This window comes from Mesocricetus auratus, unplaced genomic scaffold (genome assembly GCF_017639785.1).
Source record: "Mesocricetus auratus isolate SY011 unplaced genomic scaffold, BCM_Maur_2.0 Super-Scaffold_100004, whole genome shotgun sequence".
In the NCBI taxonomy this organism is placed as follows: Eukaryota; Metazoa; Chordata; class Mammalia; order Rodentia; family Cricetidae; genus Mesocricetus; species Mesocricetus auratus.
This window is the reverse complement of record NW_024429189.1, coordinates 55,679,186-55,691,898: the sequence shown is the minus strand read 5'-3', so window position 1 is coordinate 55,691,898 and position 12,713 is coordinate 55,679,186. Positions and strand designations below refer to the sequence as shown.

At 37.0% G+C, this 12,713-nt stretch overlaps 1 protein-coding gene across 1 annotated transcript; it reads right to left on the bottom strand.

The window, feature by feature from the left end:
• Positions 1-4,128: 4,128 nt before the first annotated feature.
• On the bottom strand, positions 4,129-5,073 carry LOC101825985 (olfactory receptor 5I1). The gene has a single exon (XM_005087967.1). The coding sequence runs from the start codon at positions 5,071-5,073 to the stop codon at positions 4,129-4,131; it is 945 nt and encodes a 314-aa protein (XP_005088024.1).
• Between the last annotated feature and the right edge of the window lie 7,640 nt (positions 5,074-12,713).

The window sequence follows — 12,713 nt, the reverse complement described above, 5'->3', positions numbered from 1 at the left end:
CTTCCACCCCTCCTCCCTTGTCTCTCCACCAGCTCCCCAGCCCCCCGACACAATCCCTACATCATTCCCCAGGGAGGGTGAGACACTCTTGGGGGGGGATCTCTAAAGTCTGTCATTTCATCCTGGGCAGGACCTAGGCCCTTCCCCATGTGTCCAGGCTGAGATATCATACCTCTGTTTGGAATGGGCTTCCAAAGCTCATTCATAAACCATGGTGAACATTGATCTACTACCCAAAGCCCCAGTGATTTCAGTGGCCTCCTCCTTGACACTATATTCATGGAGTCTGAATCAGTCCCCTGTTGGCTTCTCAGACATCAGTCTGGGATTCAAGAGCTCCCCTTTATCTTATCAGCTGTCTTTGTGGGTTCTATCATCGTGGTCTTCACCCCTATGCTCATAACTCCTCTATCTCTGTCACTAGGTTCCAGGAGTGGGCATTGTTGCATTGACACTGAGCTTACTTTAAAACCACTCAGCTTTTTGCTGGATTCTGTTTATAACTAGGCTTCTTATTGAACGTTTGTATTAATTTTTATTGTTCTGACAACCACTCCTTCAATAACTAACCTACCAAAAATATTTATCCATATAATTTTCTCAGATCCTTATCTGCATTTATTAAGATAGTATTATTTTAGTTCTATGTACTGTTAATGTGTTGAATGACATCTGTAATTTTAGCTATGCCAAATTAGAATAAAGACCACAGACTCAAATTTTGGTCAAATTTAAAAAAGTTTTAAATTTGTACCCAGCAAAGATAGTCTACTGGCTGTCTTCCCTTAAAGTGGGGTTCAAAAGATTATCCAAGAGTTAATTTTCAAGGCTCTTTTTATAGGAAAATACCATGAACTGTGAGTATCCAGAAAGATTTGGAACCATAGATACTTGGCAAGCAAAATATGAAATAGAAGATTTACATTAGTTAGAACATCTATAGTTATGTGAAATGTGGAGGTCAAATTGCCAAGTCACAGTCAGTGTGTAGAGCACATCAAATTTCATGAAACATAAATTAAGTTTTACAGTAAACAAAACTTACCTTTGTAACAAGATGGCTTTGGATCTTAAGATGGAGTCAGGCTGATCCATCATTAGATTTCCATACCTGTATTTACTGAGATGATCTTTAATTTCTACTTCTGTGGTTGTTAATGTAACTCATTTGTAAACAGCGGTGTGTTGAACTAATTTTGATTCCATAAATAAATCTTCCTGATCAAAATTAAGGTATCTTTAATTAATAATTTAATCAAAATTTGCTAATCTTTGGAATTTTTTTAATATATGACAATGAGAATAACCTGTAATTTTCTTTTCTTTTCACTGTCTTTAATCAGGTTATATTATGCTCAATGGTTTATATCCTAGGTGATTCTAGACCCTTTCAAATTGGCAAAAATTACCATTGCAACCCCAGCCCTTGTCAAGCAATCAAATTTAAGATAGCTTTTCATTTCTTGTTCTCATAGTCCTGTCAAAAAAATCTTCACATTCATTAACAATCTATATACTTTAAAAGCTTAAAACCGTTAACTATGAATTTTCATGCAGGAAAAATGTATCTAGAGCAAAATACCAGTTACATACCACCAAAACATCACGTCAGAGAGTAAACATTTCTAGTCCAAACTGGAACAATCTGGACTTATCAGAGAATGAAAAAACACAGACACATGAAACACAGAAAATGAAAAGCAAACCAACAAATGTAGAAAGACCAAACACCAAATCCTGCAGCTCCATGTCTGGTGCCTAGGACTCATAATACATTTATCTGGGTGACATAAAACTTGCATAGCTCCTTCACCTCTATGCCCAAAGCCTGCACTGCTGCCTGAAGCCTGAAGCCATTGTCTTCAGCATATGTCCCATGATACTGATCTCTTCAATGTCCTAGGACCTCTTTGGAATTTATTCAACCTTTTTCATAACTTCTGTCCTAGTTTGTTCTCTGTTGCTGTGTTAAAGTACTCTGTCTGAAAGTAACCAATGGGAGGGACAATTTCCTAGGAAAGTTATTTTTAGGAAGAGGAAAACCATTCATCTTGAGCTTTCTTCCTTTAAATAAACCTGGATTTCCTCACGATGGAGCCTCCAAGAAATGAAACTTCTCTGATTGCACTGATCTTGCTCTGGTGCAGTACAAACCGCATAAGTTGGTAATGATCTCTTTACCACTCACTGCTGCTTATGTCACTATCACCCTGAAAACTAGTTCATCATCTCTGGGTTCAGCTTACTCTAGATTCAGGACATGGGCATAGAGAAGCCAGACTCCTGGTCAAACTGTAATATGAGTGGTCCCTGTTGCATTTCCTCATAGAATGCCTGCTCCTTTCTGAAAAGTCATGTGATTGGCTTCCACTGTCTGAATTTATTTTTTTAGTCTTATCTGCTAAGCTCATGCTACTATGGTCAAATAATCTGTTTACAGTAAAGCGCTTTTCTTAGCAAAGTTCCAAACTCTCATTCATTCGTCCCTAAAACGGTTTCAAACTCCTTCCGGTGATAGCTGGTGCTGAATTTTGATGTTTAATTTTAAATGAACATACATGTTCACCCATAATTTCTTTTGTTCATCCTCCCTGACTCCTTTATCCCTTCTTCTGGGAAACTTCTGCTCTTCTAACCTAGTAGTCCTTTTCCATTTTAGCGTCACATATATTGTGTTATCTATCCCTTGTTACTTAAAACCTCTTTCATCCTTTAAGTTTAATGATCAGTACATACACATGGGCACCAAAATTAAACTAGATATTGCTTTAGGAGTGAGAATATGTAGTATTCATATTTAGGAGTCTAAGTTATCTACCATTATATGATTTCCAGATCAGTTTATTTTTCTCAGAATTTCAGAATTCTAGCTTTTTATACAGCAAAATAAAATTCCATGCTGTATATGCACACTATTTTCAATATCTATTCTTCCACTAAGGCAAATAATATGCTGATTCCATTTCTCAATGTTTGGGAATAAACAGCAGTAATATAGATGTGTAGTGTAAGTAGTTTTGAATAGGACAAAATACCTGTCCATGGATGGTATGAGGAGTCAGATCCTATGTCTGGTTTTAGCTTTTTCAGAATCTTTCTCGTTTTCTGTGGTGGCTATACCAGCTTATGATCCTAAAAATAATTAACAAATTTTCCAAATTCCCCATATCTTCAATGCATTTATTACTTTTTTCTGATAATAGCCATTAGTTGAGATGCGATGGAATCTCAAGGTAGATTTAAGTTGTATTTCTGAGATGGTGAGTGACAAAGGATGTTGAATATCTAAACAATATTTTTATTTTTATAATTATTTTTTATTTTCTTTAATCCTTTTTCCTTCCTTCCCTTCTCTCTTCCTCCCTCCCTCCCTCTCCCTTCTCTTTCTCTCTCTCACTCTTTCTTTCTTCCTTCCTTTTGTTTTTTCTTTCTTTCTTTCTTTCTATCATGTGTGCATTATGTGTATAGATGTGTCTGAGCATACATATGCCAGAGTACATGTGTGGAGGTCAGAGGACATATTGACATGTCTTGCTTCTGTCCTTCTGGTAAACTTAACACAGGTCATTAAGCTTGTTGTGCCTTAAGTAAAAGGCCAACTTATAGCCCTTGTAAACTTTAGAGGCAGGCCACACTATTCCTCAGAAAAGAGGATAGGAAGATTGGGGAAAGGAGAGAAGAGGAGAGGAGAGGAGATGACTTCAGATTGCATCACCATGATACATTTGCTTCTGTCTCTGCATTCAAACTCTGGAATTACAATTGTATCACACAAAACTGAGCTTCACTTTGAACTCTTTAAAGTACACCATGTGTTGGTATTATGATTTGCATTTGGCTGTGTTATTAAACAAGAGTTTGAATAGCTGTCTCAGTTGAATACTCATGCACTTGCTATTAATGTTGTTGCAGGTTCCCACCAGGGCATCTGTAATTGGAGTGAGGTGAGTCTTAAAGTAATTCTTTTTTTGTTTGTTTGTTTTTTTACGAGACAGGGTTTCTCTGTTTTGTTTGGGAGGCTGTCGGTCCATCCCGGCCTCGAACTCACAGAGATCCACCTGCCTCTGCCGCCCGAGTGCTGGGATTAAAGGCGTGTGCCACCACCGCCCGGCTTTAAAGTGATTCTTGTCATGGAGATTGTACCTTAGAGCTTAGAATTTTCTTGGCAGCATCTTTTACGTTTTTATTTCTCAAACTGTAAATCAGGGGGTTGAGAACTGGGATGATAATGGTATAGAATACTGAGATGATTTTATCAGTATTAGGGGAATAGAGGGAACTGGGCCGAGAATAAATGAAAAGAAGTGTTCCCTGATAGATGGCCACAGAGGTGCGGTGAGAGGCACACGTGGAGAAGGTTTTCTTCCTCCCACTTGTAGAGCGGATCTTCAAGACTGAGAGCAGGATGAAAAAGTAGGAGACGATGATGACAATGAAGCAGATGACTTCCACAGAACTCCCATATGTGGACAGCAGCCACTCATTAACAGATGTGTCTGTACAGGAAAGCTTCAACAGAGGAGGGAGGTCACAGAAAAAATGATTGATGACATTTTTGTCACAATATTTCAGAATAAAGGCAAAGGATGTGTGAACCAGGGAACTCATGTTGCCACCAGCATATGACAGCACAATCAACCATATGCAGAGGTTCCTGGACATTACAACTGTGTACAACAAAGGATTGCAGATGGCAACATAGCGATCATAGGCCATGGCAGCCAAGATAAAAGATTCAGTATCTGCAAATGTACAGAAGAAATAAAACTGGAGGGCACAGCCGACGTAAGAAATAGATTTCTTTGCTGAGAGGAAATTGACAAGCATGTTGGGAACAATGACTGAAGAATAACAAAGGTCTACGAAGGAAAGGCTGCTGAGGAAAAAGTACATAGGGGTTTGAAGGTGTGGGTCGATCCTAATTAACAGCATCAAGCCAATATTTCCCATTAAAATCATGCAATACAATGTCAGAAACACAAGAAATAAGATAACCTGGAGTTCAGGTCGTGTTGGAAAACCTAACAAGATAAATTCGGTGACCAAGGTATAGTTTCCATTTGTAAATTCCATGCAGATGTAGTTTTCTTTTTACTTTTTGAAAGCTGTAAAAACTTAAAAATATGACACAGGTAAAAAGAGTGACATAATTCAGAATAAGCTTATTTCATTATTTTAAGAAAGCCAGTTAAACAAATAAAAGGTCTATGCTGAAACTGTTTCCAAACACATTATTTGAGATATATATTCAGACTTTAGCAGATGCCAGAACTGAAGATTACCTTGTGTTACCTGATTCATTCTGGCATTGAGCTATTGACTTTTTCTATACTAGGTTGGAACAATGAATGTTTTGTTTACAATTTTGTACTCAAATATGATAGAGTATCTGAATTAAAAGAAGGAACACATCATTGACAAAAGTACTATGTAAAAGAAAATTATATTTTATTTAAATTGACATATTTTTATATCTCAAGGTTTTTTTTCTTTTGGCAACAAGAATTTTAGAACAGACTGCTGCTTCCTTTTCTTTCTGTTCCTCACCACCCAAGATTTAAGATACAGGCATGGTGTGCTGGCTAGTTTTATGGAATCCTGATGCAAGTTAAAACCATTGGAAAGGAAGAAGGATCTTCAATTGAGACAATTCCTGCATAAGATTAGAATGTAGATAAATCTATTAGGCTTTTTAAAATTAGTGATTTATTTGGGAGGGCCCAGCCCAATATGGATGAGTCTACTCCTTGACTTGTGGTCAAGCCATAAGGAGAAAGCCAATAGACTACACCCTTCTATGGCCCATGCACCTTCAAGTTCCTGCCTTAGTTGAGTTCCTGCCCTAACTTTCTTTGATGATAATCAATAGTGTGGAAGTATAAGCTAAACAAATCCTTTCTTCCCCAAGTAGCTTTGGTTTGGGCATGGTTATTCATTATAGCAATAACAATTCTAGTGAAGACTCATGGGTTTTCTTTTCTAAGTCTCAATGCAGTAGTATACCAAAACCACAGTAGGTAACAACTTTTATTTTCCAACTATAAAACAGAAGCATTAGTAGTGAAATTAAATCCATTTTTAAGAACTTTAAGCTGAGTATGTTTCAGTAAGAAAAAATATATGGTATTTCCATACGTGTTTCCCATATATTAAAAAGGCTGATAATGTTGGTAGCTTTTTTGTAAATTTGGTAAATAGTGTTTCCTTAAAAGCAACACCTAAGCCGGGCGTTGGTGGTGCACGCCTTTAATCCCAGCACTCGGGAGGCAGAGGCAGGTGGATCTCTGTGAGTTCAGGCCAGGCTGGACTGACAGCCTCCAAAACAGAGAAACCCTGTCTCGTAAAAACCAAAAAAAAAAAAAAAAAGCAGCACCTACTAAATATTAAGTAATTTACTGAATAAAGCATGGGTAATATTTGGACATAAATAATTTCTAGTAACTTTAAAACATCTGGCACTGTAATAAATAAATACAAGTTACAAAATTAGCTGAAAATTTTATTGTACTATAAAACAAGCAGTATCTGAGAATTCTGTTGGTCAGTATTTCTGTATTCTCATGGTAGAACACAAAGTATTTTAATGATTTCACATGATTCAATTTTGAAGTAAAAGAAATCAGCAAATTGTCTCAGATAATGTAAAGCAACTGAACAAAGTATTCAGTGACTACATGGATGTTGTCTGAGAAATCCATAAAGGGAACCACAACTGTTTCTACATCACTCATTTGTCAGAATAATATATGCTAAGTTAGTATGGATAATGATTAAAATGTCCCTACAGCACATCAAAGCCCAGATGTTGATTATTTCTGTTTATCGGCAGAAAATATAAATGTGTGTCACATTCTATCAAGATAATGGAAATTACTTCTTATTATTTTGCCTACTTTTAAAGTATCAAGATATTAGCCAAGACTTCAGTTTTTAGTTAGTGTGAATTAAGCTAGAAATGTTTTCCAATAAAAATGTTATACAACTCTGTTTAATTAATTAAGTTTTCTTTCAAGACAGGGTTTTTCTGTAGCTTTGGAGCCTATCCTTGCATTCACTCTGTAGACAAGGCTCGCCTTGAACTCACAGAGATCTGCCTGCTTCTGCCTCCCAATGCTGGGATTAAAGGCATGTGTCTTGTTTTTTGGGGGGGAGTGTAATAATAAATGTTATACAACTCTGTTTAATTTAATAAACATTCTAATCTATAAGGCAACTGTAACATATCTTTCAGTGATTCTGTATCACATTACTGAATTATCTACTTATTTATCTGTTTATCTGTCTGTCTGTCTATCATCTATCCATCCACTTTTTAGTCATTTTCCATGCATCACTTTTTAGACAAAGTACCATGGAGAAAACTGTGTCTTAGTTATGTTTTCACAGCTTTGCCAACGGTAACTAATAGCTGTTTGAGGCTTCTTGAGTAAAACACAGAATTTCAAATATTTTTATTGTAGCTAATTGAATCATCTCCAAAACAACTTAAGAAGATATGGAAGACTGTCATTATCATCCTTGTCTTACGGATGAGAAAATGAAGAAATAGGAAGTTTCACAAAAGAAAAATCTACATTCTTATTAATTTCAAATGTCACACAGATGCTTAAAATAACATACAAAGATATTTGGCTAGGCGTTGACAGGCATGATTTAAATTGAAATGTGTTTTTAGTCAAAGACATAGAGAAGAAACAATCATTAGGGTTACTAAGAGTTCGTAGTTAGATAATATTGAGCAGGCTGAAGAGCAAGAGATATTTCCTCATTTCCTGGAAAATGATAGCAGCCACTCTTGGAAGCATACAATAAAATGTGCCTTATGTAGTCTAAGAAGATAAATGGTAATAGGAGGTGAAGGCTCACAAGAGAAGAGTTAAGTACAAACAAAAAAATTCTCAACTCCTCGAAAGCTAAAAGTCTAATTATAAATCAAATTTGCAAAAACTTTTCCCACACTTCTAATAAAATATGTTCAACTTAACATAAAGTATTTCAAATTATCAGACAGCATAGGTAATTTCCTATTTGAAACCAAAATTGTATTTACATATTATTGCACAATAGCTGGAATAAAATGCGGGAGCATATTACTTCTGCAGACAAAACAATTTATATGTATATCTTCATGTCATTTTTGCCAATGTGTCATGTTTTGACTCAGATCCACAATTAGCTTAGATCCATAAAAGCTAATTTTTTGCAATGAAAATCCATTTAACTCCCCACAAAAGTGACTTACCAAGGAAAGGACTGCTTTCTAGTGGATGAAATGAATAATTTCACAGAAAAATTAAGGGCTTTTACTACATTCTCATGTCATTGAGGGTCTAATAATTGAGATCCCAAATGCATTTTTCCAAGGGATCTTGGTGATCCCTAATGGCATCACTGCCATTGGGATATGTGTTCCTGTAAATACAATGGTAATTACCCCAGAAGTACTACCACAGTTAATTATTGAAGAGGCAATTTTTGCTGTCAATAATATTTGGATTGTTTCCTGTTTCCTTTACTACTCAGAAATAAGAATAAACTCCAGGGATTTGAGCATGATAGAAAGGTGTGCTCTAACAATGAAGTGTGTCCCTAGTACTGGGGATAATTTTAATAATTGGAATCTTACAAAGAAGCCCTTTTATAAGTAAAAGTTCTTAGTAATTAGTAAAATATTTAATCTTTGTCATTAAATTATTTCTAATGTCACAGAAGAGAGTAAAAATGTTATGGAAAAATATCAGGACTATAAATTTGTAATTGTTTTATTACATTGAGGGAGCAATGCAAACATTGCCAAGAGCAGGTGCTTTCTGATAGATAATATGGACACAAAAACATTTCATACCACAGTTAGTAAGTACATCAGTCTAATTGGCTGATTTACGTTGTCCATTAGAGGTTCATGAAAGCAACCGAATTTCAGTAGCTAGCTATTCATAATAAAAGACTTCTAATCTTGTTCAACCTCAGTGTAATTATTTCTCACAAGACTCCCATAGCTTGTATTCATCCTGCAAATTGTAATTATTAAAGTTCTCTAACATCTGCAGCTCAAATCCAAGTTCATATCTGTCATTATTTTAGCATGTCTTTTTTCTAAATACACACATTAACTCTATTATAATTTAGAAAGCAGAGTAGTAGCTCTGTGCATGAGAATTAAATCTAAACATAAACAAAAATTTTTAAGTTCAGCGAAAATGTAATATTTACTTACTGAATCATTTTATTTAAATGACTTGAATGTTTAATAATTTGCTATTTAAACATATTTTCTGAATAGGATTCTCTTGTTGCAATGTCATGAATTCAAATTAAAAAGTATAAATATTTGGAATCATATAACTATATGGGATAAAAATATCTGTTGAGTTTTTATAAATTTTCTTTTTGTAGAAGACAGTGAAAATCCAACTCTAATAATTGTATGGTTTATTAGAAATGCAGAGAGATCCAAGCCCTGATAGACAATTAGATAACAAGGGCCACTACTGACAGCAGATTGGTATCACTGATACCAGGTAGATCTCTATGTGAGAAGGAACACATGGGTAGGTTTTTATATTCAGGACCTGGAAAAGACAAACCCCAAGTTCATCGCTTTATCCTCAAAAACCAGTGTTTTTACCAGTTTTGAGCACTAGATGGAACCAGACACAATCAGGCAGTTATCGAATAAACGGGTCTGCACGCTGAAGATTTTTAAATTTTATTATTTTAATTTTAAATAGCTTGTTTAACATGTCAATCCCAGTTCCTTCTTCCTCCCCTCCTCCCGCACCCCCTCGCCATCCCCCCAGCCTCCCACCCTATTGCCAATTCCTTCCACATAGGGGATATCTAGAGTCTGTCATTTCACTCAGGGCAGGCTCCAGGCCCTCTCCTAAGAGTCCAAGCTGAGAGCATCCCTTTTTGTGTTATGGACACACGAAGTCTGTTTATATGCCAGGGATAAACACTGCTCCACTGCCCAGGGCACCATAGGTTGCCCAGGCCTCCTCGCTGAAGATTTTTTAAGCAATATTTTCATTAATGATTTAAGGACTTCATAGGATGTATTTTGAACATATTTGAACATACTTCCCTAGCTGCTCTCATATACAGCTTGTTTACCTTCCATTCCTTACCCAGGCAAATTTTTCTTTTCTCCCCCACATCAAGCCATGAAATTCAGGTTTTGTTTCTCAAATAGACGTGGGATTGGTGTTTTCCCAAGGCTGTGGTTGACCTGCCCGGGGTCACACCATTAAATAAAACAGACTCTGACACTCCTGTAGCTAACAAATGCCCAAAGTTATCAGTTAGCAGGGTTTTTCATACTGACATTCCCCTCTTTACACTGGGAATTTTGTCTTGATTTGTCCTTGTGCAGACTTCTGCATGGTGTCACATTTACTGTGACACATTCATATGGGCAACTGCCTTTATGGATCTCAAAAACACTGTTTTTAATGGAGTCATCCTCAACCTCTGGCTTTTTTTTTTTTTTTTTTTTTTGGTTTTTCGAGACAGGGTTTCTCTGTGACTTTGGAGGCTCTCCTGAAACTAGCACTTGTAGACCAGGCTGGTCTCGAACTCACAGAGATCTGCCTGCCTCTGCTGGGATTAAAGGCTTGTGCCACCACCGCCTAGTGACCTCTGGCTCTTACAATCTTTCTTCCTCCTTTTCTGCAATGATGTGTGGGTCTTGAGGGAGAGGGGTGTGATGTGCATGTCCCTTTTAGGTGTGAGGACCCCATAGTCGCTTATTCTATGCATTTTAACCAAGTGAGGTTTTCTGTCTTAACTGCCATGTACCATAGGTGAAGTTTCTTTGGTGAGTTCTGTCAGATATTTTATGTATGAAATTATCAATAGATCATTATGAGTCTTTTTAATATAATCTCCATGTAGAAAATAATAGTACCAAGTCCTCTAAAATCTATGACTTTGCTCTCCACAGGTTATTGGTCTCTAAAACAGGGCCAGGAACAGGTTCTTTTGAAGCAGAGCCTGAGTACAACCATAAAACAGTTGGTAATTCCCGTAATTTTAATGGCAATACTGTACCAGTGGGCATATTATGTCAGGCCAGTCGTTGTAGCTTGCATGGTTCTCAGCTGGGTGAGATTGCTTTTTTCCTCCAATAGTGTGCACACCCTCTAACACCATGCTAGCCAGAAGAATGACCTTCTGATAATCAGTTTGATTTCTGTGGACCTGTGATGAAAATATGTGGTGTCATCAGCATTACTGTCTTAAAGTCAGGTTTTTCAGGGTGGCTCTTCCTGGGCCAATGAGGGCAACTCAGCTCATCTGGCATTTCAACATATGTTTCAAAGCTGATACAACACATGGTTTTCACAGGCCCCTGTGGTAGGTAACATGGACAACAGATATAAAGACAGACCCCAACTGCAGTTGGACACAGGACCACAATGTGGTCATCAGCGGCAACTTAGGTGGGCATGTCATCATGGTCCCTGGTGGGAGTGTAGGCCACTCAGATCGACATGGACCCAGCAGTAACATCATAGTTCCCGGACTCAAACATGGCCTGAGGTGGCAGTGCAAACCCGGGTAGTCATACGGCTTTTGATGGTAACAGGAGCCACAGACATTAAAACAGATCATGGTTGTCATAGGACCACTGATTCAGACATCGCCTTAAGCTAAAGCTTGCCCTCCGTGGCAAATAGGCCACCCACATCTTTCTATTGCTCACCACCTTCGTCCGCTCCTTCAGATCTGTCTCTCACCACAGAACATGAACTCTTCTGCCTTTTTCTCCCTTACTCCCCCACATATTGGCAGACCATAACGGGGCCTAATCAACCAGTGTTGCAAGGTGACAGGCATGCAGGTGTGTAATGTCCTCTGTCTGTTCCTAATCAGGGTATAATGTCTTATGTGACAGTCCTTGATACATTTGGAGTTGAGTTTTGTGAAGCATGAGAGACAAGACCGAGCTTCGTCTCTTTACATGCAGCAATCCAGCTTGACCCACACCAACTTTTTCCAATTGTTGCTTTTTATCCAATGTATATCTTTGAGGAAAAAACTCAGGTGGTCAAAGATGTCAAAGACCTACATCCTGGTTCTCAAATTTATTCCACTGATTAACACATCTGATTATGGCAGTATCATCCCCCCCCTTTTTTTCAATAGCTCAACAGTTAACGTGAATTCTGAGATTGTAATAACGCTAGATTTTATTATTCAGGATTGTTTTGTCTGTTCTGTTTTTGGTTGTTATTTGTTTCAAAATGGTATTTAAAATTTTCTTTTTCTTCTGGGCAGTGATGGTACATGCCTTTAATCCCAGCACTCAGGAGGGATAGGCAGGCAAATCTCAGTGAGTTTCAAGGCCAGCATGGTCTACAAAGTGAGTGCCAGGATAAGCTTCAAAGCTACACAGAGAAACCCTGTCGCAAAAAACAAAAAAAAAAGATTTTCTTTTTCTACTTCTATAAACTAATAAGTTGGAATTTTTGTAGGGATTATGACAAATCTATAAATTTCTTTTGGTAGGATGATTATTCTGATAATATTAATACTACTAATCGACAAGCATATTTCTATTTTCTGGTATCTTCTCCATTTTCTTTCTTGATTGTTTTTTAAAGTTTTATAATGTAAGTCTTTAACTTTCTTTGTTGTATTCCAGAGTTTTTTGAAGCTATTGTGAATGGCATTGTTTTTCTGATCTGTTTCTCTGCAAGATCATTATTTTT